This window comes from Falco rusticolus, chromosome 10 (assembly GCF_015220075.1).
Source record: "Falco rusticolus isolate bFalRus1 chromosome 10, bFalRus1.pri, whole genome shotgun sequence".
Taxonomy (NCBI): domain Eukaryota; kingdom Metazoa; phylum Chordata; class Aves; order Falconiformes; family Falconidae; genus Falco; species Falco rusticolus.
In genome coordinates, this window is record NC_051196.1 from 19,958,929 (window position 1) to 19,982,182 (window position 23,254).

The 23,254-nt window shown below is 46.0% G+C and overlaps 1 protein-coding gene across 1 annotated transcript in view; it reads left to right on the forward strand.

Moving 5' to 3' along the window:
- Positions 1–23,254, forward strand: part of BAHD1 (bromo adjacent homology domain containing 1) — a 40,442-nt gene that overhangs the window by 11,989 nt on the left and 5,199 nt on the right. The window contains exons 2-5 of the mRNA XM_037402801.1: positions 12,628–14,274; positions 17,655–18,016; positions 19,987–20,146; positions 21,204–21,280. Coding sequence (XP_037258698.1) covers positions 12,645–14,274; positions 17,655–18,016; positions 19,987–20,146; positions 21,204–21,280 — 2,229 coding nt within the window. The 5' untranslated portion in view covers positions 12,628–12,644. The remainder of the gene's footprint in view (positions 1–12,627; positions 14,275–17,654; positions 18,017–19,986; positions 20,147–21,203; positions 21,281–23,254) is intronic.

Sequence of the window (23,254 nt, forward strand, 5' to 3'; positions counted from 1 at the left end):
TGCTATGTCTGTTGTTGTGTTTTGTCACAGAATCGTTAGGTTCAGGGAAAGGCCATGTTTGATTCTACCGTACGGTGGTTTTCTTTAGGCCATCTATCCCCCACTGGCTCACGGGGATGTTCTGTGGACCAGCTTGAGAATAATTGAGGTGCAAAATCCAGTGCTTTGCTTCTACAGCAGAGCACTGGATGTAGGAAGTGGCAGTAACTGGGCAGGTTCAATAGATGATTCTGAAATATTCCTTCTTGTAGACAGCTGCTCTTAGCAGGGTCTACTCACATGTGGCTCTTGGGACATGCTTTCCGTGTAAGGTGACGGAGCAGAGGCAGGTGTCTGTGCTGCAGCTGAGGGAGCATAACCTCAGCGGTGCCCCGTGGGGGCCCTTCTTCAACCAACCCCCCACATTGTTCAGTCCATAGCTCTTGGGATAGTGTGTAACTTACTGTTCTTAATTGTTCCTGACTTTTAAAAATTGTTTTCCTTCCAGCTGTGCAAGATGCAACAAAATCTAAGTAGTATGTTGGTGTGATGTAATTTAAATGGCTTACCTTACTGAAAATGTCTTACTGTACCCATTGCTGTGGAAGCAAAGTGTGTTTAATCACTCTCTTTCTGAACGGCCAAATAATGTCATGCATGTGTAGGTAGATAAATGCAAGTTAATGAGTGAATATAAAACAAATCACTCCTAGCGCAGGTCTGCAAATGCCTTCCGGTCTATTTAAAGGAGATATTTGTTGCCATGACTGATCAAAACCTGGGGCGCAAGCAAATGTGTGTACTCAAATATACCTCTAACGATATGGGTAAAGGATGAAGGAGCTAGGCCAGCTTCCAATGGGAGTTAAATGGGCTCTCATGGAAGCGGTGTTCCAGTGATTAGGCTTCTAGTTGTCAAAGGTGGCTGAATTGCCGATGTTTGGCTTGTGGTTTCTGTTATTTTAATACCACTTGACAGTTCTTGTATGGAGATATATATCATCATCCAACTGTCTTGCCTGAGAGTTGTGTCTCAGATTTCTGATGGCAATACCATGCCAGCTCTGGTCACTGGAAATGTTCTTCCAGCTCTGCTTGGGACCTTTGGCAACGCAGGCATTGAGTCCCTCTGCTTTCCTGGGCTTAAATTAGCAAAACCAAGTTTGCACAGAGGAGGGTGATTCCTTTGCCTTGGCCAGAAGTGCTGTGGTAGCCGCCGTGTTGGACGTGGTGAACGGTCCGCACACCATGCTTGGGTTTCCCCAGCCCAGCCTGGACCCCTAATAATTCTGGAAGGAGCCAGTGTTGGGCACTTAAAAATCTTGACATGCTAGTTAGTTAGTAATGAAAAGTGTAATTGCCAAGCAGTTAACTTAGAGCACTTAATGGCTGGTGGAGGTTCAGGCTGGTCTGATGAAGACATTAATAACTTCAGGTTCCAGACTAAAATCTTCCGTTTCCCGCACAAGGATGACAGTGCTGTGGGACTTCCCGCATGCTCCGCACTGACTCCCCAAGCCTCTCTGGCTTGCACCTTTCTATCCGCTGCCTCACCAGAGCATGTGTTCCTGTCTGCTAATTCCCTTAATGGAGAATCAATTAACAAACTGCCCTTCAAAAAAATAAACAGCAACAACAAAAAACCCCATTGTCTGAATTTGGTCATACAGGTGAGTGTGCTAACACCACCTTAGGAATTAAGAAACTTGTTCTCCTTTGAGAAATCAGGTGTTGCAGCACCATTTGGTTGTGCTAAATTTTGACTGACCTAATATGTTAAACCAGCGGAGTTGTGAAGTTTTAAGAGGAACTTTTTCACTTGCCTTGTACTCATTTATAAATAGTGTGCTCTTGTGTTAAAAAGAGGGAGGCAAGGTTTTACACTAAGTTTAGTGAGGCTTGGCAGTTTTACCTTGGTCGTAACTGCTGCTACAAGATGTGGGAATATAGACAGCTCCCAGTTTCTAGCCCTGCAGTGCAGTTCTGCCCAATTTGATGACAATGTCTTATGCTTCAGTCAAATCTGAACTTTTATTCCATGAGTTCAAATGTAGCAAAGCCAGCTTCACATGTAAGCTCTGCTTAGCGTTCAGCGTGGCACTGTAATTTATAATGTGTCTGGGGAAGGAGAGTGTTTGGTTACAGGGATTCTGGGGGGAATGAGGGTTTTGTAAAGCCTTTCTTTGACTGGGATTTTGGACTGGGAGTGAAGCTCCCAGATGGAAAACTGCTCAGTGTGAGTAGTCCTCCGTCACCTGTGTCCCCAGCTAGGGAGGTGTGTGGAGGATGCTGGTATTTCAGGTGATGGTAGGGAAGTGAGAGTAAAGAAATAAAAAGTGCATTTTCTTTTGAAATGTCTGTATACTCTGAATATAAAGAGGAATAAAAACCTGTGATGGAAGAAGTTTGAAATCCCAGAAAGGTGTTCTGCTCTGTGCACATCTTGCTTTGTATGGACCAAGTTGAGGTTGAATTGATGTGAAACTAAGTTTAAAACCGCATAGTGACAATAGGTATTTCCAAATGAAAGATGATGCTGTCTTAAGTACTTATTCTAGAACTGAAAATACATTCAGATTACAGCGTTGGTCTGGAGAGGTAGTTTTGGTCAACGTATTTCAGCTGAGGATGAGTCAGAACACAGAAATCCTCAAAAATATTACATGAACTTGTTATTTAGCATAGCCTTTTTTTGCCTGCCTGGGTTTAAAGCTTCTGTGAGTTTAAGTCGAGGTTATAAACATGTGTGCCTGTTAAATTTTTAAAATGCAGTCTCTCTTGTGCACTCCTCTCAGAGATGGTAACAGAGGCGGTACCTGGAGCCCCAATGCCAAGGATTCAGACATAGAGGTGGGGTACTGTATTGTCAGATAGTTTTGAGGGGATGCTTTGAGGTAATGAAAATAAGATGAAGATTATTTAAAGTGTAAAAAAAAAAAAGTCCTTGAAGTTGGATTTTGGGTCAGAATTTAGGATAGTTAATTAAATGGTATATTGAAGGAATGCCTTGCCCTTCTCTGAATTTCCTGCATTGTTTTTTTTTTTCTCCCCTAAAGCAACTTCTGAGCTTGTTGAGTAGTGACGTGTTGTCTTTGAATCTCAGGGGTGCTGTGCTGACAGCTTATAGTCAAAAGAGTTGAGAGTGAATGGAGACCTTTGTGGAGGGAGACATACTGGAGAGAGGAGAAGGGACGTCCAGATCCTGTGATAGGGTGGCAGCGACAGCCTTGTGAAATGGAGAGGAGCTGGCAGGGATGCACCTGCCCTTGAAATTCCCAAAGGCAGCACAGTTTTGCAGATGCATGTGTAATACATGAAATCACGGTGCATCTTGAATTATTTAAGCTGAGCAGCTTGGAGGAAGTTCCTAAAGCGGTCGTGGAAGAGTGTGATTTTAATATATAGAAGAGCTTTAATATTTACTATAGAAAAATCTTGCACTTTGTTCTTCAAAATAAAGTCTTGGAAATAATTTGTTATTCCATTTTGTCCGTATAACCAGGACTGGTGCCAGAGCTATCTGAGCAAAGTGACATATGATTGATATTTTACCAGACTCAGCCTTCTGCCGTGAAGGAATTTAGTTTGCATTTTGCATATATGGAAAGTCAGATGAGCAGGGCTTGGTTGGTGTTTTTTTTTTTTCTTTAAACCTTGATTAACTTGATTGGCAAAGCTTGTGCTCCTTCTAAAAACACAACTGTCAAAGCTGTCCTGGAATATTTTTGACTTGGTTTTTCAGACTACTTATAGATACCTTACAGGGTGGTGTTAGCGTAGCTGTCACATAGGCAGCTTTACATGGAACCTATTTAAAGTTCTAATAGGCAGTTCTTTGTAAACTTGTGATATTTAATATATCCAATACATTATGTGTAGTAGTAGTTGCTGCTGATGTTCTCTGGGATGTTTCAGAAGAATTGTAAAATCAGTGTAAACTTTAGCCTGTTTCTCAGGTGGTCCAGCCTACACACCCCCATCCTTTCCAGGGCTTATCTTGCCTAATCTCTGTACTCTGCCTGTCTTCGTTAAAAGGAAGCCTTAATGACTGATTCACTGGGGAGTGTTACAGCAAAGGCCAAGTGTCAAAGCGTCTCTTAAGCATGAGTGCTTTCATTCAAAGTTGTCAGCCTTGAGACAAGTTGAGCCTGATTTTTCACCCCCACCTCCATGTACTCATTGCCTGTGCTTGCAAATGCCAGGGATTTCCTTTGCCTTACCTGGGCTTGCATCGCAGCAGTGTGGTTGGGTCTGGTTATCCATCATTCTCACTTCTTACTTTTCAAATTTTTTTTCTCATATTTGTTTTGAGAGACGAGAAGCCGATGGTGGGCTTTGCACTGTGGGAATAATTACAGTGTTTGCACTGGCAAAGAGGTGGTTTCTGTTCGAGAAGGGGGTTGGCCTTCTGTGTGTATGCTTGTTTGATTGTGTCTCTAATGACATGGTTGTGTATTATTTTTCCCTATAGTCCCTGCTTGGTGCACAAACAGAGTTTGCAGACTAACATCCAAAGCCAATGGCTACTGGCCGAAAACTTTGGAGTGGCAGTGGGTTCCTGCTGCTACAGCTATGAGGCTCTTTTGTAGGAAGCACAAGTGATGAATGCAGGATTAAAATACTGTTCAGAAATTGGTGCGTATTGTCAGCCTTAAGGTGTCTGTTAGCTCAAAGTTTTGTTCTCATCCTGGTGCATCCCTCTTTTTCTTGTCAGAAGGCAAAAGAAATGTGTCCCTTCTGAAGGAGGGAAGATGGTAATCTTCTCCATCCGAGCAATATAAGGAAGTAGAACAAAATTCTGATCCCCAACTGCTTCCAGTTTTCGCTGGGTTTGTAATGGGTTTGGAGTTTGGGGGAGGTGAGGGTGGCTTTGCTTGTGGATAAGCACAGCTTTTGCACCTTTCCCCCAGAGAGTGAGCATGAAACCGGCAGTGCTGTGAGCTCTGAACTCACCTGGAGCAATTTCATGGTGCTGTGTGGCAAGGCTGCAGACAGCAGCAAAAGCATCTGAACTTTCTGCAGATGTTCGGACACCACTGCTGTGTTGTGAGTCACAAGCAGAAGGCTTGTGGCAACAGCTGGGGGTGGAAATCTTTAGTTCTTATAGGCTCTAGGAAGTGGGTTTGCAAGTGTTGGTCATGGCTGTACAAATAAGTGTTCAATGAAGGCTTTGCATTCAGAAACTTTGGTTTTAATTTAAGGCAAATATGTAAACAAGACTGTGGCTATAAAGCCTGATCTGGTTTTGGTGACTGATGTTTGAGTTGTTGAGGTCACATCTTACTTCCCACATTTATTTCTTACTATAGCATTTACTGAATAGTCAACCTAAGTGACAGCCTTTCGCTGAAAATGTAACATTACCGATGCTACAAAGCTGCATTACTGGCCAAAGGAAAGCTGGTGCCTCTCTGGAAAGGCAATGTGCTCTGCATTAGTCTCCCAAACAATGCACCTTGTTATTGATTTTGAGGAAATGTCTTCCTACTCTCCCCTAGACTTGTACATCATTCTTTTCCACTGATACTGAGAGAGCTGGCTTTTCTCAGCTAGATGTGAATTAAGCAGCTTACTCCTAAATGAAAAACTTAGCAAGCAAAGTTAGTTGAACAGTTCTTGCTACAATCTCTTCTCCAAAAGCATGTGCCTGCCCTTGCCAAAAGATGTCAAAGTCTGAACCTAAGCCTCCTTGTAGCTGTGGGCATGTCTGTGCTGTGCAGCGGTCGCAGCGTGGGCTCGCACCTTGCTGCTCACTGGTAGTTCTGCCACGGCGATGGCAGGGGGTCAGGGGATGCGAAATGCTTCCCCTGCCCACCCAGCCTGCCTCTTTGGGCTTTCCAAATTGCTTTGATCAGGGAATTCTGAACTCCAACTGTCTGCATTTGAGGCTTTCAAGGGGCTGCTTTCCCCAGGGCTGGCAAGCTGCGTGGCCGTGCTGGGTATAAACGCTGCCCGGAGAGAGGGAGCGCAGAGCTGGGATTTGGGGAGTGCTGCTGCCCAGGGTGCTGTGCCTGCTCTGGGTGCTGAGCAGGATCCTGGCCATCCGGCTGTCAGGCACCGAGCTCGGGCTTTGGTGGTGCAGCAGGGATTTCTTTCTTTTTTTTTCGTTCTTTTTTTTTTTTTCTTCCTTGTGAACACTGCTTGCTGGGGCTGTGGAGAGTGTGAGAACAGCCAGAGAAATTTAATTTTGGCTTCCCTGCAAAGCGCTTCAGAGCACTGCCACTAGGCAAGATCTGAAACCAGATAATCAAGGCTAGGACAGGCCCTCCCAAGAAATCAGCTGGGGAGCTGCTCTGCCGGGGGTGTTAACAGGTCTAGCTCATGTTTATTCAAGTGGTCAGCTGTGCAAGTAGGGACTGCACCCCAGCCTGGTTCGCTCTCAGCTTGCCATTGCTTTCAGACAGGTGTAGCACTACTGGTTTTAAAGCATGGGGTTATAATTGCAGTTGTTTGAGCACTGTAATTTATCACAGCCACACATGTGCTGCAGCACTCCCAGCTATGTGGCTGGAGCACAGGCTTTCGCAATGGAGTTGTAATTACTGGTATTGGACCAGGGAGTGGAGCAGTGTGTAGTCCCATACAGCTTCCACAGATCCTCTCTTGACTGTGCAAGAGTTGCCCCAGATCTTTTTTGCAGGCTTTATTGACGCTACGGAGGCATGGGCTGCATCCTCCAGTGCGGTGTTCATGTGGTTTTCAGGAGGTGCTGGCAAATGGTTAGGGCTGTGCCAATGAGAGAGAGAGAAACAAGCCTTTTCTGCAGTCTAATGAGCTCTGTATAAACAGTTTTCTCTGGAGCATGTGGATGATGGAGCTTTTGATGGGTCTCCAGAGAAAAATCGGGGCTGGACCCTGGGAAGACAAATTGCAGCCTGCAACAATTACAGTTTTTTCTAAATGTTTGAGACTGAAACGATGCTTCCGCTCATGGGACTCGCACACCATTTTGGTAATTCAGCCTGGGATACCTGACGCTCCTGTGATTTATCTGGATTTCTGAGAGCTCCTGGGAGGCTTCCTTCATGCAACATGTTCCTTATAGCACAGAATTACTCGACTGTAAAAGCAGTAGGGAGAAAGGAGCCAATCCTCCAGATACTTCCAGTTATAAGGCTGTTGTCATAGCATAAGCTGTGCCAATTTAAATGGATATAACTTGTTCAAGTAACACAGGGGCTGAAAGTCGACAGAATGATGCTGTGCATGGAGAAGATCGGTGTTGTCGTAACTCTTTGTATATTACTGAAGTGCCAAATGGATTAGGAGCCTTAAAAGCTTTAAATTTCTGTGCTTTTGGCATCATCTCCTTGGAACGAGTGCATCTCCGTAGTGAAGCTTTGGAAAGGAAATGGTGCTTGAATGGGTGTCCCAGACTAGTTTCTTCTAATTTCACTTGCAATCAAGTGATAGAGAGGGAGAGACAGATGCTGCAGCTGCGTGATTACAGAAAATGCAGCTGTTAACACACTTGCTTATTTTCCTGCTAATGAGGCATCAACTCTCTTCTGCTTTTGCTGTTTGGGTAGTGGTTTTATTCTAGCAGAAAATTGGACCAGTGTTGGTTTTTTAATCTGTCTTTATTCTGATCTGGTTTGGGTTCAATAGCTGTCAAGACAGTTTTTCAGAACTAGTCCAGTTTGAAGGAGGAGACAGCGATTCCAGCTAGCTTTAAAATGCTTGGTGGGCCCTGGATGCAGCTGGTTAGACCAAGCTGCTGCTCTGAACTTGTTTTGTTTCCAATAGTTATACCTAAATGTCCTCTTACCATTAACCCAGTTCCTCAGCTGCAAGCAGTAAATGGGTAGTTCAGTCTTAAGTATCTTCACTTTTCGTTCTTCAGATTACCTTGCGATTTTTTGGAGACTTCTAGGCACAGTTGTTATTCCTTCTTTGCTTTGTGAAGCAATAAAAAAGTGGAAAGAGAATGAAGAGCCCTGGCACTCTCCCCTCCCAGCTGAAATGAGTACAATACTTGCTGTAAATAAACTCGGTGTGACTCTGATCTTGAGGCATGATACACTTGACTGTCAGATGGTTTAGTTTTGAGCAGCGTTCAAAAGCCTGCTTGTGTGTTACGCTGCGGGGAGAAAAGGGATTGCTAGATCACAGGTAAGGCAGGAGTCTTAGCTGCTCTGTGCTTTTTGCCAAGAAGGAAATGAGCAGGAGCATCCCTGTAGCAAAGCAATCAATGCAATACTGGCAACTTCATAGGCATGGAAAGACTTCTCAGTAGCCCAGTGTGCTAAACATGGCTTCTGTTAATAGAGCAATCTAGCAAGACAGTTTGGTGCCTGTTGCTGGATATGTGCTTGCCATGTAGGTGAATTGCTGGTTTAGCAGGCTTTTTTCTTCTTGCCCATCACAGTACTGCTCCAGCTCTGGCAGTGGCATCACTACAGTGGTCTTGTAGCAAGGGCTGCTTAGCATAAGGCTCAGGATGGCTCTTTCTGCACCTGTATGTGACAAATCACAGGACAGAAAATGCACAAAATTCTCCAGGCTGAGAGTGACTTATGTGGTGGCGTGAGAGAGTTTCTCCAAGAGATGCTGAGGAGTTGGTTTCTGTGGGATATGGAGTCAACTGCTGGTATCTCCCCCAGCCCCCCACCCCTTTGGTCACGATGGTTTGTAATAAATTCACATTGTATAAGGCTCTGGAATAACAAGATCAATTATGGATGTTAAACCTGGTTGTTCCCACCTCCATTAGAATATTAGGTCAGAAAAAGGACTTGGGAGGATAAACAATGCTCCAGCTTATACAAACTACTCTGTGGGTCATGGTGGTTGTTTTATTGTAGGGAAGTTCCCTGTGTAGAAACTGAACCTTTTTAGCCACACGTTGTAACTGATTCACTCAAAATTGGTTTATTTCTACTGATAATGTTGAGCCAGCACAGAGCAAATGGGTTTCAATCATGTGTCTGAAGACAAACAGAATTCACTGACTTTGGACTTAAGGTTTTCAGTGGGGTGCAATCTGGAAGAACAACCTTCTCTGTCTCCAAACTGAGTAGATCGGGGAGAAACTTGGCTGGTTTTTGGTTGGTTTTTGTTTGTTTAGCCAAGGAATCAACTGTGGAAAGAGACAGTAATGCAGACTGCATTTGGTTAAGGTACTTGGGTTGTATTTCTACATGTCGTCCTGTGTTCCTGCTGTAAAGCTGGATTTCAGAGGGTTTACAATCATGTGGGAACATTGCTGGATGGTACTGCTGTTTTCCTTGCTGGCACTTAAGGGATTTGCTTGGCTGTAATGTCAGAATAAGTGGGGTTGGCTTATTTTGTCTTTTCACAAATTTCTGGATACTTCATCTGTAGGTAAATGTTTTGTAGTATTGGAGCAGCTGACCTCTGAATGTGGGAGAGAGAACTAGAGAACAGATGCCGAGGAGGAGATCCAGGCAGACAGACAGAACCTCCTTTTATTAAAAAATAATAAATAAAAAAACCCTGCCTGTGATTGCTTGATTACTATTGTGCTGAAGAACTTCGTGTCAAAGGGCTTGTGTGACTGAGGTGTATAAAATGGATTGCATTGAATCTTGGTGCTCTTCCCACTTTAACGCTTTTCCAACTCAATACCTCGATTGTCTTTTTTACATGTTCAACCTGAGTATTTCCCTTGATGTTCCCAGTTGCAGCCTGGCAGTGGTGAAAGCTGGGTTAGAGCATTAGCTGTAAATGCAGCATGGCAAGGTGTTGCTACCTGCTCCCCACTGGGAGATGCATGTTGCATCAGTTCCAGGCAATGTAAGTGGAAGAAAGTGGGGAGAGGAACCCTCAGTTTTCAGTTTGGGTATTGCTACTTAAAGTGTTCTTATGCTTAGTTTCAGAAAAGGTATTTTCTTTAAGCTGTTGTTTGTCTTGGCATTCCTTACGGGGTCAGACAGGGAAGACGGTCACTGTGCTGTTTAATGACTCTACCTCACTGTTTGAAAAATCTCCTTCCTTCAGTCTCTACCAGACTCTAACTTTAGAGCAGATGTGGAATGAACAAAGTCATGTCTATAGTACTGAGGTTTTGGTAGAACGGGTTCAATGCCAGCAGGCTGTGAAGCCCTGGCCAGTGAAGGGTGTGCGGTGAGTGGCCAGGTCAGGCTGCTTGAGAAAGCTTGAGGAGGAGGAGGTGGTGGCTGGTGCTGGTTTTTAAGGCAAGTCATGGTGGTTTATTTTGGGTTTTTCACCTTTCTGCAGAGCACCCCTGCCAGAAGCTCAGTCTTTCGGTAGGGGCAACAGAAAGTAGGATGAGAGTTGCAAGGAAACCTCTGGTCCGTGTAGCTTGGGAAAAGTTATACTCCCCAGGGCATGATTATGTAGGATGCCTGGTCTACCACTGCCAAACCCTCCTCTGCCTGGTCTATTTTTTAAATTATAGTCCTTTTGCAAACTGTGGAGGTTGTGTGGTCAGCTTGGCCTCTTGTGCAAGAAGAATTTCAGTTTTGGAGGAAATTGTCTGCCTGACTTGATAAGCATCCTCCTGATTTCCAGAACCTGGTGGTTTTTTTTTAACCAGAAAAACATGGATATACATGAATATTTGCTTCCTGCAGAGCACTTCTGTTTGGGCACTAGCCATGGGAGATACACACAGAGTAAGGGGCCAGTTACCCCAAAACAAGTTGGGAAGAGTATGACTTCTAGCAAAGCAATGTGAAAACCACAGTGGTTTTCAATTCCTGAGTTTTTTAGTTACTGCATATATAAGCAAGTCAATTAAAACACATTTGGCTTATTTCAAATAGATAATCTAATTATCAGCTTGATTAAACCATATCAAATGAACAGTTCTTGTAATTCAGTAGCTTTGTTCTAATCACTGCAAAAGCAGTGGTAGCTTTAATTAAATGCCTCAAAAGTGGCAGGCCAGTGTTGATTGTGTCAATTGAGGGGTGTTCCAGCTAAATACCTGATTGCAGGGAAGATCAGACCACTCCTAGGTTGATGCTAATATGAAGACCAACTCTTTGGTGCCAATAAAGGGAACCTGACTACTTTGTAAATACCATTGAGTACAAGCAGTTGTCCTTTTCTGCTCTTTACGATGCTCAGATACAGACTTAGTTAAATCTATTCCAGTATCACTCCATTAGGCTGACTTTTTTAAAATGTTTATAGGTCAGTATCACCCACCTGTATCCTTTCTTGGCATTAGAACTGCAGCTTCTTATGTGAATGTGCGCTTCTTCAGACTGCAGAATTGCTTAACTGCTCAAATACCCGACAAAAGCCTGCTGCAAGTCGCTTGCTGAAGTTGAAATGCAAGAGTGCAAAGGCATGGTAATGCTTCTGCTGAAAATTGAACCTGATTTTTCATTTTCCTGTTCCGTTTGCTGGCTAACTTAGGAAGCCAATGCGTGGCTGAAAGGGCTCTCCAGCTGGGGTTGTTCCTCTCCTATTGCTTGCTTACTACATACTTAGAGGTCATTTATTACTAAGGTCCTGCTTGTGGTGGGGTCAGAAAGCCTGGGGTGTACTCATTGCATGACTGGTGAGCATACAACTGCTGCTGATGCTTTGGGTGAAGGCAGGCAGCAGTTGTCTCCATTTCTTCTGCCCTTGATGCTTCCTCCCCACCTTTCCACAGAGAGCTCTGGTGATGTATTGCTTGGAGGGAGCCATCCTCCTCGCGAGGCTGGCTTTCCTTGTGCCTCTGCAGGAAAAGTTCCCTCTCAGGGTAAATCGGAGCAGGACCACTCCTGTGATGTTCCACCTGGCTGGGAAGGTCTGGATGTGCTGAAGCTGCCTGGTCTGCCAGCGGCTTCATTAGGGCACTGGGTGTTGGTTTGCTCAGCTGTGCCTTCAGCGAGGCGGTTCCTGTTCCAGGTACAGATTCTAATCTCTTGCTTTCTGTATTTTAGTAATTTGTGTTGGTTTTGAACAGTGACTTGACATAGCATCTAGATGAAAAGTCAGGAATGACATGCAGCTGAGTCATTCTTTATCCTCCCATAAATGTATTTTTAGGGCCTCTCTGCTGAGTGTGATGATTTGGTGGTTTGGTGTCCAGTTTTTTTTATAAAATGCAACTGGAGGGAACGATGAGAGCAGCGGGTAGCCAGGTTCTAACCTGCACAGGGATTTGCATATATTCAATTTATTAATGTTGGCAGATCTCTGCTTAATAGACCAAGTTTACTTTTCACGTGAGTAGGTGGACTTTGTTTTTCTTCTTCTAATTGTTTCAGAAAATGACAATGAAACAGCCTGCCTGTATCAACATGCAAGCAGTCAAATACCTTTGATTTATTTCTGCTGTACGCCCTGGACCAGCATTCAGATCAGCTTTAGTAGATTTGATGAGAATTTGTAACGTGTTGGAAACATGTTCCCTGTTACACCAATGCTACTTGGACTGGGAGCTGGGTGAAACAGCTTTCTGGCTGTACCCTGGTTTTCCCAGCTGCTGTGGCATTTGCTGTCACCGCCTAACTTTTAATTATATCGTGTTCTATGGCTTAATATTAAACCACATCTAATTGCATCCTGTCTCTTAATTGGCTTAACTGGCCATCACCCAAAAAAAGACTCTACTGTGTAGAGAAACAAGCTTCCCCAAATATTTCCCAATTGGCAGTTGTGCTTTGTGAGGAGATGGGTCCCTCTCAGCGATATTAATAGATGTTTTCTTCTGTTCATTCTCAGGATTGGACATTGATCCTATGACGCATGCCCGGAAGAAACAACTTTTCCTTCTGAAACATCCAGCTGGTTCTGCTGGTCAAGCTTCATCACCAACAAGCAGCAGGAGGATGGACAGGACCGACACAGAGTGTGGCGAGCAGAGAGACGGAGGTGCCACCGAGGCCCCGAACTGTACAAGTGGGTTTGTGGGGACAAGCAAAACCAAGAATTTGCATGAAGTACGAAAGACGTACCCGCTGCGGAGGCGTCTGCTTCCCTCAGTGAACAAAAAGACCTGTAAAGTGCTCCTCACCAGGCTGGAGGATGTGGCTGGATCCCTGTCGAAACAGACCCAGAGCTGCAAAAAAAAGGACCTTCCCAGTTGGATGGAGGGTTTGGGACCTGCTTTGTTCTCTGAACAAGTTCAGCCTGTGGGAGCAGGGAAGAGTGATTCATCTGGGGAAAAGTGCACAATAACTTATCCAGGGACAGAGCAAGACCTTGATACGGCTCCTTCAGAGCCCAGGAAGCGCAGGCTGGCCTCGCTGAATGCAGAGGCAGTGAACAATCTGCTTTTTGAACGGGATGATGGCTTATTATCTGGCAGGCGTTTTCGGAGGGACTCTGTTAAAGCCGGTGGAGAATGTACTGTTAAGAGCTTTCATTGCAAAGCTGGTGACAACTGGCCTGCACTGGAAAAAACAGCTGTGAAAACAGGTAAAGGAAAAACCCGGCATGAGCCAAGTCAGAAATGCAATAGCTGTGACCATTCACTGGATGAGGTCTTTGATGATGGGGCAAAGAGGGAGGATGGTGCCATCTCCTATCATCCCACCCCAAAGAGACTGGCCAGCCTGAATGCCGTGGCCTTTCTGAAGCTGACCCATGAAAAAGACCAGCCCCTGAAGCAGAGGAGTAAATCGGATGGAGAGGGCAAGTCAGAGAACCACTGTTCAAAATCTACTCTCAAATGGGCCAAAGCCAGTAGGAAGAACTGCGTCAAATCCAAGAAGGAAATGGCTAGCTTAAAGATGGACGTTCAGCATGGCTGGCGAGGAGTGGGTGCTTTGGGGAAAGGAGAGCAGCGGGACTCCTCTAGGCTCTGCGGGACGACAGAACCCGCCCCTTACGAGTCGCTGTCTAGCTCTTACGCTAGCACAGAGGGTTTCTACCACAGACTGCCTTTGCTTATGGGTGGGCAAGCTTCCATGAAGCCGGAGTATGGAAGACCTGGAGAAAAATCCCCGACTCCTAAACAGGAATTTCATCAGCCTTCTTTTCCAGTGCAGCAGTTCCCTCCCTTGCCTGTGCCCGGAAATCACACGGATTGTGGATGTCTCTATGAATCCTCGGATCTGACTCCATTGAACGGGTTTTACGTTTATTATGGCCAAAGTGGATACAGTGGCTACTCTCACTGCTCCATTTACCCCAAGGACGAGCTTTCGCAATCTGCTACCTGCGAGGGGCTCTTGGTATCGCCCAGTTCTTTGCCATCAGGTGCTCATTTCCAGCCACTCCACTGGTGTAACTCTCCGTACTGTTGTGGAGAAGGAACGGCGATTAACAGTTACAGCGTCTGTGGAGTTGTGCACGTGCCAGAGGGCAGGATTAGCAGTGTGCATGCAGGACGGAACAGCTACCCCTACAAAATGCCTTTTGCAGCAGGTAAGGTGCAAAGTGCGAGCAAATCTCGTTTGGCGTTCCTAGGAGAAGAGGGCTGGTTCAGCACGGCGGCTAAGGAAGGTATCTCGTTGCCAGGAGGCAAGCTCCCTCTGCGGTGGTGCTTCTCAGCTTTGGCAGTGAAACTGCAGCTCAGAAAGAATCTGCGTTTCAGCTCCCCTTCCCCCATTTTTAGCCCTGAGGGTTTTTCCCACTGAAAGGTCTTTATTGGTGTGGAAAGCATAGAATCGGTGAAAGGATTTGGGCAGTGAGAAGGTGACTCATGACTTGTCATGCTGGAGCTAACCACTTAGCTTTGATCTGTGTAAAATGAGTGGCTTTTAGTTCCTACATGCTCTGCAAGGCTTCTCGCCATCCTGCTGTGCCGTTCTGAGCGGAGGGTCTAAAGCACATCGGGCTGAGTTACTCCTCCGTTCCCAAAAGCTCGTTCTCGGGACAGAAGCATCCTTGCGGAGCAGTGTGATGAAGCAGGCATTGCCTCGGTCATTAGACTCTCCCTGGTGCAAGCTGTATGGGGGATGCAGTCTTTTAAGATTTTTATAGATTGGATCTGGCAAGGCTGTGTAGCAGTTCAGTTTGAGTCTAGTGTTTGGACAGATGCTTGAATTTCACTGTGGTGATATAAGTGCTGGGTACACTGTTAGTTTGGTGAGTAGCCATCCCATCTTGGCTCTTAAATAATGTCTGAAAATGAGGCATTGAAATGAGAACAGGTGATGACGGTGTAAGAGGCAAGGTAGTTATTTGACTGGCTGTCTTATGTCCTCTGTCTGTTTTTTCAGACTTTGTCCTCTGATGTGCTTTATCTCAGAGCTTTGCCTTTGCTATTGAAAAATATCTTTTGAAATATTTAAAACTGGATTGTTGCGTGGGGGTTATCAGACACCAGTACTCTGTATTAAAGCCATCAAGCTAGGCAGTGCTGCTGCCTGCAAACAGTCTATAAACGAGGCTGCTGCTTCAGCTGTTGGGAGTGTAAACATCAGCCTTTCAGTTAACCGTGTGTTTGAGGCAAAAGGAGGCATGACTTACCCTCTGAAAACACATTTTCAGGTAGGTGGGTGAGGTTTTGGTTCAGCGCATGTTTTGAACGAGGCTTTGTCATCTGCCGTTGTAGGAAGCTGCTGAAACTCGGGAGGTTTTGGTTGAAGAATAATTTCGGTTTTCCCTAAATATCCCCGCTGTTGTGGTGCTGCTTCTTACGGTAGCAGCCAGACAGTGTTCGCTAGTGGCTTCAGTGCTCTTTAAAGTTGGATGCTTGCAAGACAGCTAGCTCAGCGATGTGTTCTTGTCTAACAGTTTTCTGCGTAGTGCCCTGAAGTCATGTCAGTTTGCTTTGGTCCTGAAATTTTGCCTGCTGGTGCCTCTGACTTCGTGCAACCAGAAGGGTGCAGGCAGTACAGACAGCATTTTTCAGAGTTCAGCCCTCCCTGCGAAGCTGGTGCTCCCTCACAGTGCTGGCGGGGGCAGCGGTGGTTCCAGGGGCATGTGTTTACTCACGGTGTGTCACCCTGCTGCTGAGATCTTCCTTGGTGTGATTGCCTTCCTGGGAGCAATGTTGATTTAAAAGCCTACAACACCGGAATAATTTAGACTTTGTTTTGTGGATTGAAGTGTATGAGGCAGTCTCTACAATATTAACAGGGAATTATGCGCAGGAGTTGATTTTTGTATCTGTGTGCGCCTCTGAAATCTCACCCTTCCCTGGAGTGGGTTATTTTAGTGAATTAGAGGAGTACTTTGGCTGCAAGCAACAGGCTCCCATCCAAGAGTACTGGTATGAGGGGATCCAGCTTGATGTGTCACATGCCTTGTGTTATATCTGTTGTATTTGGTGCATTCAGGATGTTCATATGGAAATATCGATGTCTGTTTGGTACAAATCAAGGGATCAGGCTGTAATATTGGGTGGCTACGGTTTGCCATATGCAGGAGCGAGGCATTCCTTTCCCCATTCTACGGATGTTTTTCAGCACACAGTTTGGAAGCAGCGTGGTGGCGATGGGATGGGACAGGCTGTGAGAGATGCTTTAGCAGGGCTTGGGAGTGTCTGCAAGCAAGGAAGGAGTCCTGGGGTGCCAGCAAGGCCAGCTCTGCACTGCTTTTCCTGGAGTTCAGTAGATATTTTTGTGAAGCTTCGTCCTGCGTTTAGTTCAAGCTTGAAAACTGCGTTTGTAAGCAAAATGCTCAAGAGGTGATTCACTGCTCTGTGGGTCCCTGTGCCTGCCAAGGCCAGGCAGGATACCTGAACTCGCATCCTGGCGTCTTGGCTCGCTGAGGGAGCTGCTGCGGCATTTGCTGCTCGGGGTCAGCAAAATCTGCAACTGTCCGTGGCAGCCCTGGTGCTGGCAGCTCGGCGGCGGCTTTGCTGCAGCCCCCTTAGGGAGGGTCAAGTGGGAGACAGGAGGCAATAATTTCCTGTTATTGCGAGGGGGATCTCGGCTATTACTCAGCTGAAGCTTGGTGACTCGATGTTTTTTCACTTGTAGACATTTTTTTAGCAGCTCTGCAGAAGTGCAGTCCCACGGATCTGCTAGGACATGCTCCAGACCAAAGGCATCTCTTGAAGCTACAATCCCAAAGCTGCCCTTTTGCTCACCCCAAAAAGCACGCTTTCAGATGAAGCAAATAGGGGTGTGTTGTATATTGGCCTGGGAGCTCCCTTCCTGCTGACAGCGGGTAATTCGGATCCGACTTGCTGTTCTGATGGACACGCTGGCCTGGGTTGAGGGCTTGTTCTGTGACTGCTAGAGCAGTGTGAGGTGTTCTGGGATTCTTTTGAGAGGCGGCGTCAGCTGGCTTACTAACCTGTTGTGGTTAATGCGTTTGCTCTAGGGACACGGTTTTGCTGAGGGCAGCAGTGTGCATCATCTCATGTAGTCTTGTTCTGTGTTGTTTCATGTTTCTGGAGTGAATTTGGAGAATCTTCTCAATTTTCCCTGATTAGTTAGAATTTGGCTTTTTGAAATAAGCTGGCGGCTTCTGCTAGTGTGGTTTAATCCTTCCCATCATTTTGATAAGCCTTTTATTTCTTTTATACATATTGACAGGCTGGAACTGCTTTGGACACTGGCCAACCTTATGTGTATTACTGGCTGGCATTACTTTGGGGGTTTTCAGGCAGGTTTGTTGTAGTGCAGTGTCATCGGCAGCAACATATTGGAGCATCACAGGCTTAGAAATATCTTTTGCTTTTAGAATCCAGTGACGGTGCAAAATGACATTACAACATGAAGAGTCTTTACCACTATAATGTGATAAAGGGAATTTCTAGGGGGAAGCGATGGTAGTTTGGGGTGGTCCTGATTGTGTGTGTATGTCTTACACTTCAAATGATACATGTCTCTCTTCTTCCCTTCTGTCAGAAGGCTGCAAGTCTCTGGACCAGCTGAACCTCACAATCCCAGTGGCAGGGCACCCTGCGTCACCTGCCCACCCGCTCTCAGGATGTCCTGTACCCAGCGTGCCACCAGCTGCAGAACCCGTTCCTCATCTGCAGACCCCCAACTCTGATCCTCAGACCATGGCCCGAGAATGTCCTCAGAGCTCAAAGCCTCCCAGCGGCTCGAAATCCGGTCTCCGAAATACTACGGGCTGCCTCCACGCCTCTGACAGCAAAGCGGTAGGAGGTCACTCCCATCCAAAGCAGCAGCGCATCAGCAGGCGCAGAGCTACCAATGGCTGGATACCCGTTGGCACCGCCTGCGAGAAGGCAGTCTATGTTGTGGTAGGTGTCTGTGGAATGCTGGGGTTTGCACGTGTACGGCTGTACCTGTTTGTGCATCTTCAGGGGACTAAGGTCCGGAAGGCTTGAGAGTGCTTTGGGTCTTGCTTCAGGCTGGAGGTGGTCACTAGATGCCGTTTGGAACCTCTTGGACAGGTTGCAGGTCAGAGCAGCGAACAGTGCCTTGTGGCTGGGCTTGGAGGCCAGGCTGCTGTTGTCTTTGTTTTCCTTGTGCGCCCTGGTATTACCTAGCACAGCACGAAGGGTGGTTTGGAAAGGAAGGAAAACCAGCTATTCCGGTACTAGCATCAGTGGAAACACCATGCTGATGAATACTTCTGGCTTCGGCGTTTGCAAGGGTGGCACCTGTTGCACGTGTGAGTCTGTCCTACAGAGAGCTTGGCCTCCAGCTTCTTCCTCCTGGGTTAGGGCAAACCTGTCTGAGAAAACAAGGGATATTTCAGCCTCGTTATAAGGAGCGGTTGTCTAAAGGTAGCTGCTCTCACTGATGGTGCCTGTAGCCTAGCAGGGATCTCGGAGCACAGGGGGCTGGGCAGTATGTGGGCTCTCAGATGGAATTTTTCTAGCATCCAATAGCCCCCTTTTTGTAGCTTATATGGTGGCGTGGCCGGTTGCTCCTTCAAGGATTTTTTTTGTCTGTATTTTCCCATTTGTTGTGTTCAAGGGCAGAGACTGGCTTCTGCAAGGTGGGAAGATCCTGCCAGAAAATTTAATTAACTACTGTAAAGTTCATTTCATTTGAGGAAGGAGGCAATATCTTTTGTGTTACTAAAACATAAGAGCTGTGGACTTGAAATCTGGACCCACATGCTGTCTGGGAAAGTGAGACAAGGCATGGAACTGCATGTGGTAAATGTCAGCAGCAAGGGGACCTGTGCAGTGGCATAACCTGAAGCTGCTGAGAGCATCACCCAGGACAGGTTTTGTAGCTTCAACTCTTCAGGCTGCATACAGGTACCGAGGGCTGTGCAGGGGTGAAGCCCGTGAAAGCCAGGGACAGGCCTCTTGCACCCATCACTCAAACTCTGACACCTTGAAAGGAGCAGTGCACCATTAATCTCCTTAAGGCCTGGCACATAATGCTTCTGGCTTTGCCTGGGTGGTCTGGCAGGAGGTTAAACTCATCCTGCTCAGGCATTCTGAAATGAGTTTTCAGAGCAGAAATAAAATAACCCCCTCAGTTTGCAGTCCAAAAAGTGACAGTTTTGTAGGTTAGAGGGTACGAAGGAAGTGTTAGCAATCTTGTGAAGGAGTGCTTTATGCCACGGCCTCCCTGCCACTTGCTGCCCTGTTCATGTGAAATATTTCGTGTTTTATTGGTTTTCCTGCAATGTCTGTATCAGAGAAATGTGTAGCATTCAAAATAGGCCTGGTTTTCCGTGCCTTTGGATAGGAAGAAAATGTACACTGACAGGTAGGCAGGTGAAATGGTGAGTTTTCTGAAGGTTGTTTTTTGCATGTAGAATTGCAGGAGCAACTGTGTTTTAATTTGAAATAAGGGTATTAATTTCAGAGATATGTGCCTCTGTGTGACTTTCTCTCCCGCTGGTGAGCTGCTCCTTACTTGCCAGCATTATGTAGGAGAAATAGTTGGTTTGCTGTATTGAGAACCATGGCTGTGTGACCTGTGAGCACTTGGATGCTATTCCTTGGTGAACTTTCTTTACCTATGAGTGCCCTACCCATAGAACAAGTAATTTGTTTGACCTGATCTTTGTTGTGGTAACACAGTCTGGTGAGAATAGAGATGCCATGAGGGGTCTTTAACGCTGTATGACTTCTCTCTGAGATCTGCTGGAGTGGAAGCACTTAGCTCTGAGTAGGCTTAGGCAAGTTTTTAGTTAAGTTTTAGCAGGACCAAAGCAGTCTTTGGATTGGGGTAGCAAACAGTAAACTAACTCTTTGCATGTACGCTGAGGTTGCTTTATTTTTTGTGTGTTTCAATGGTATAGAATGAGCCAGAGCCGGCTGTTCGCAAGAGCTATCAGGCTGTGGAGAGAGATGGGGAGATTATCCGGGTACGAGATACCGTCCTCTTGAAATCAGGACCCCGGAAGAAATCTATGCCATATGTCGCGAAGATATCGGCACTGTGGGAAGACCCCAAAACAGGTACTGTGCTAGAAGTGTATTGCCTCTGCACTTGACAGATGAGGGTGAGCTGGAACCGGGGAAGTGATGGATCTCAGGAGAGCTGCAGGCTTGTTAGGGTACTCCACTGCTGCCAGACCGGGTGATGAAGAGGAAGAGATTAGCTCCATGGCTTTCGTTCAGATTGTTCCAGGAACCAAAATGCTCTTTAATCACTAGCCTGGGACTGGTAATCAAAATCTTCCTGGTCGTGAAAGCACGTAATGTCTGCCAAGTGCCCATCTTAGCAACGATCTCCTTTATTATTTCATTGCAACAGACATCTCAGGAGCTGCTGTTTACTCAGATGCTCTATCCAGCATCTGGGCTGGGAGTTGGGATGTGGAGCATGGCTTATCTGCAGAAACTCTTGATGGGACCTGAGTAGGGGTGGTGATTGGAGTAGTGTGGTTTTGATGTTAAGTCCTGTCTCTGAGCAGCGATCCCTGAGCCAAGGAAGCTGTGCCAAATGTTGTGAGCTACAGGTATTGCTTCAGTTAAAAAAAAAAAAAAACCCAACCAAAAAAAACCCCCAAACAACAACAAAAAAAGAAAAAACAGAAGAACCCCCCCCCAAATGAAAAACTTGTAAAAAAAGTGATCACTGTGTGGTAAGGCCCATCTTGGTCATGTCATCCTGTGTCAGCAATACTGGCACAAACCTGGGAGTTAATGCAGTGAGTGTGGAGCTTTGGATGAGCATCTTCCTCAGCTTGGGGTCTGAATGGATACTTTTTTTCAGATGGAAACATTTGATTTTTGTATCTTTTTTTGTGTGTGTGCCTGACCTCTTTGTGACAGTGTAACACAAGTAGGAGGGGGTGAAGGTGTAATGGAATCGCAATGTGACTGACTTCATACAGTTCCTTGCTGTAACAAAAGGACACCTAGTTCAGCATGAAATATTTATCACAGCACAGCTGCCTCTACGTGAGTGCTGTGGGAATGAAAGGGATGAAGCAGGAGGAAGCTGGTGATGAGTGGGGAAAACACTATGAGAAAACTGAGGCTTGACATATTTTAATACATTTTCTTGCAGGGGAGCTGATGATGAGCCTCCTGTGGTATTATAGACCAGAGCACACTCAGGGAGGCCGCAATCCCAGTATGCACCAGGTGAGCCAGCTGGGTGGGAATGGTGTGGGGCCAGGCAGCCCCGGCTGTGCCTGTACGGCCGCAGGAGGAGGGGATCAGCCCAGGTATCTCCCTGCCTTCCTGGGTGGCCTCAAACTGAAGGAGCTGAGCTTCTGTTTTGGGTAAAATGGAGCTGTCTCGTGGGGTGTGATGCAGCTGTTGCTAGATGTTTTGAGTGGTGGTGTCCTATAGATGGGCTTTTTTTGTAGTTTATTGGCACACGTAGAAACTGGGCTGTCACAGAAGCTGCTGCATTCTTTACATGGCCACCTCTGTCACGTTTTCTTGTTTCTCCCTTTAATCTGAGAAAATCCTGTGCATTAAGTGAGAAGTTGTGACTGCTGCCTTAGGAGTAAGGAAGAGTGAGTTTATACTGAATCAAGGTCAGCTGCCTTTCCATCACCAAGGAGTGCAGAGCTCCATGTAAAAGCTGCTGCTGTGGTCGTGCAGGATGTTGGAGAACCTATATTATGTGCTACTTTTTTATCGTAAATCCCTTAATCTGCTGCTTAAACTCCAGAAACTTGCTTGTTTTGTGCAGAAACACGGATGCATTATCCTTCCCCTGTGTAGATTTAGGATGAGAATTAAAGACTGACTGGAGGATGTTGTGCCAGTATAATAGTTTGCCTTTTAAAAGGAAAAACGTGTGAATCATTATGACTTCACGCCTTCCACTGCTTTGCATGGGCTTGTGTTGAGTGACAGAACAAGCTGTTTTTCAACTGGGAATGGAGAATTTACTGCTGTTTTCAACCCAAAATACTTGATGCCTTTTCCCTTTCTTTACTTTTGTTTTAAATAAAAGGGGAGGGAGAGGGTGAAAGCAGGTCTGAGGAGCAGCTGGGGAATTGTATCTGCCTGACTTGCGGGTGAATTTCTAAACCAAAATGTGGTACCTTATAGTTTTCTGTCCCATAAATGAAGTATGATTGTATCCAGTTGTGTTTTAGGGTAGAGTGAGTGCCAGGAGTCTGGCCAGGAGGAATTAAGCCAGTTTTTTGCACACCTGCTTAATTACACAAGACTTCAAATGAGAGTGTGATTTGGGCTGAGTAGCTGGGATGGGCTTGCCAAAGATGACTCAGTTTTGATTTAACAAGTACACCAAAACCCCAACCTGCAGAAGCAAGGTGTGGCATTTTCAGTTTCTCTGTTTAAGCGTGTCCCCAAACAGGGATCCTTTCGTGAGTCTTTCCTTCCAGCCTCCTTCCTCGGAGCTGTGAGCAGAAACAAAGCCTGCAGGTAATGCTTCCAGACTTGTGTAGAGCATCCTTATTCCCAGAGATCATCTTTGCTGATCTAACCACACCTGAAATTCTTTCAAATGGCTCTGACTGGGTTCCCCCATATCTAACCAATCCTGCCTGCTGCAGAGCCAAGTTTCCTAAATGACTCTGGGAAAAAAGGCTATTGCTACTTCCCTCACTAAACCAGCCTTTTTAATTGAATTGGGATGAGGAAAGGGTTGGAAAAGAAGGAATTCCCTTACCTTTGATAGAGAGAGGGGCTAAGAAGACTGGTTATGTGTCAAAGGGTAGTAGTAAAGACAGCAAAGTGCTCTTCTGCCTCAGTTTTGATTCTTAGCTGAACAAATGAATTGGAAGGATTTCCAGCACAGAAAGGGAAAAGGAATGTAGAACATCCCTAGGAGCTCAGAGGAATGTGTGGGTGGGGAGTGCTCCCACCTCCTGCCCGCAGGAGCATTGCTCATTGGGTTTTCTCCATGTGGTCTGTAGGGTCTTCCCACGTGGAGTCTGTGCACAAAATCAGGTTTTTGGATAAGCTGAAGCATAGGCATCTCTTCTAGGGCTTTTACTCTTGCTGAGCTTCTGCAGGACCTCCCCGATGGACTCTGCCTTCCTCCCTCTTACCTGTCTCGTTGTCATTCCCAGGCATCACGATAGCACCTTCAAAATGCTGTTTGTTTTTTTTTTTCTAATGCAGCATTGCAAA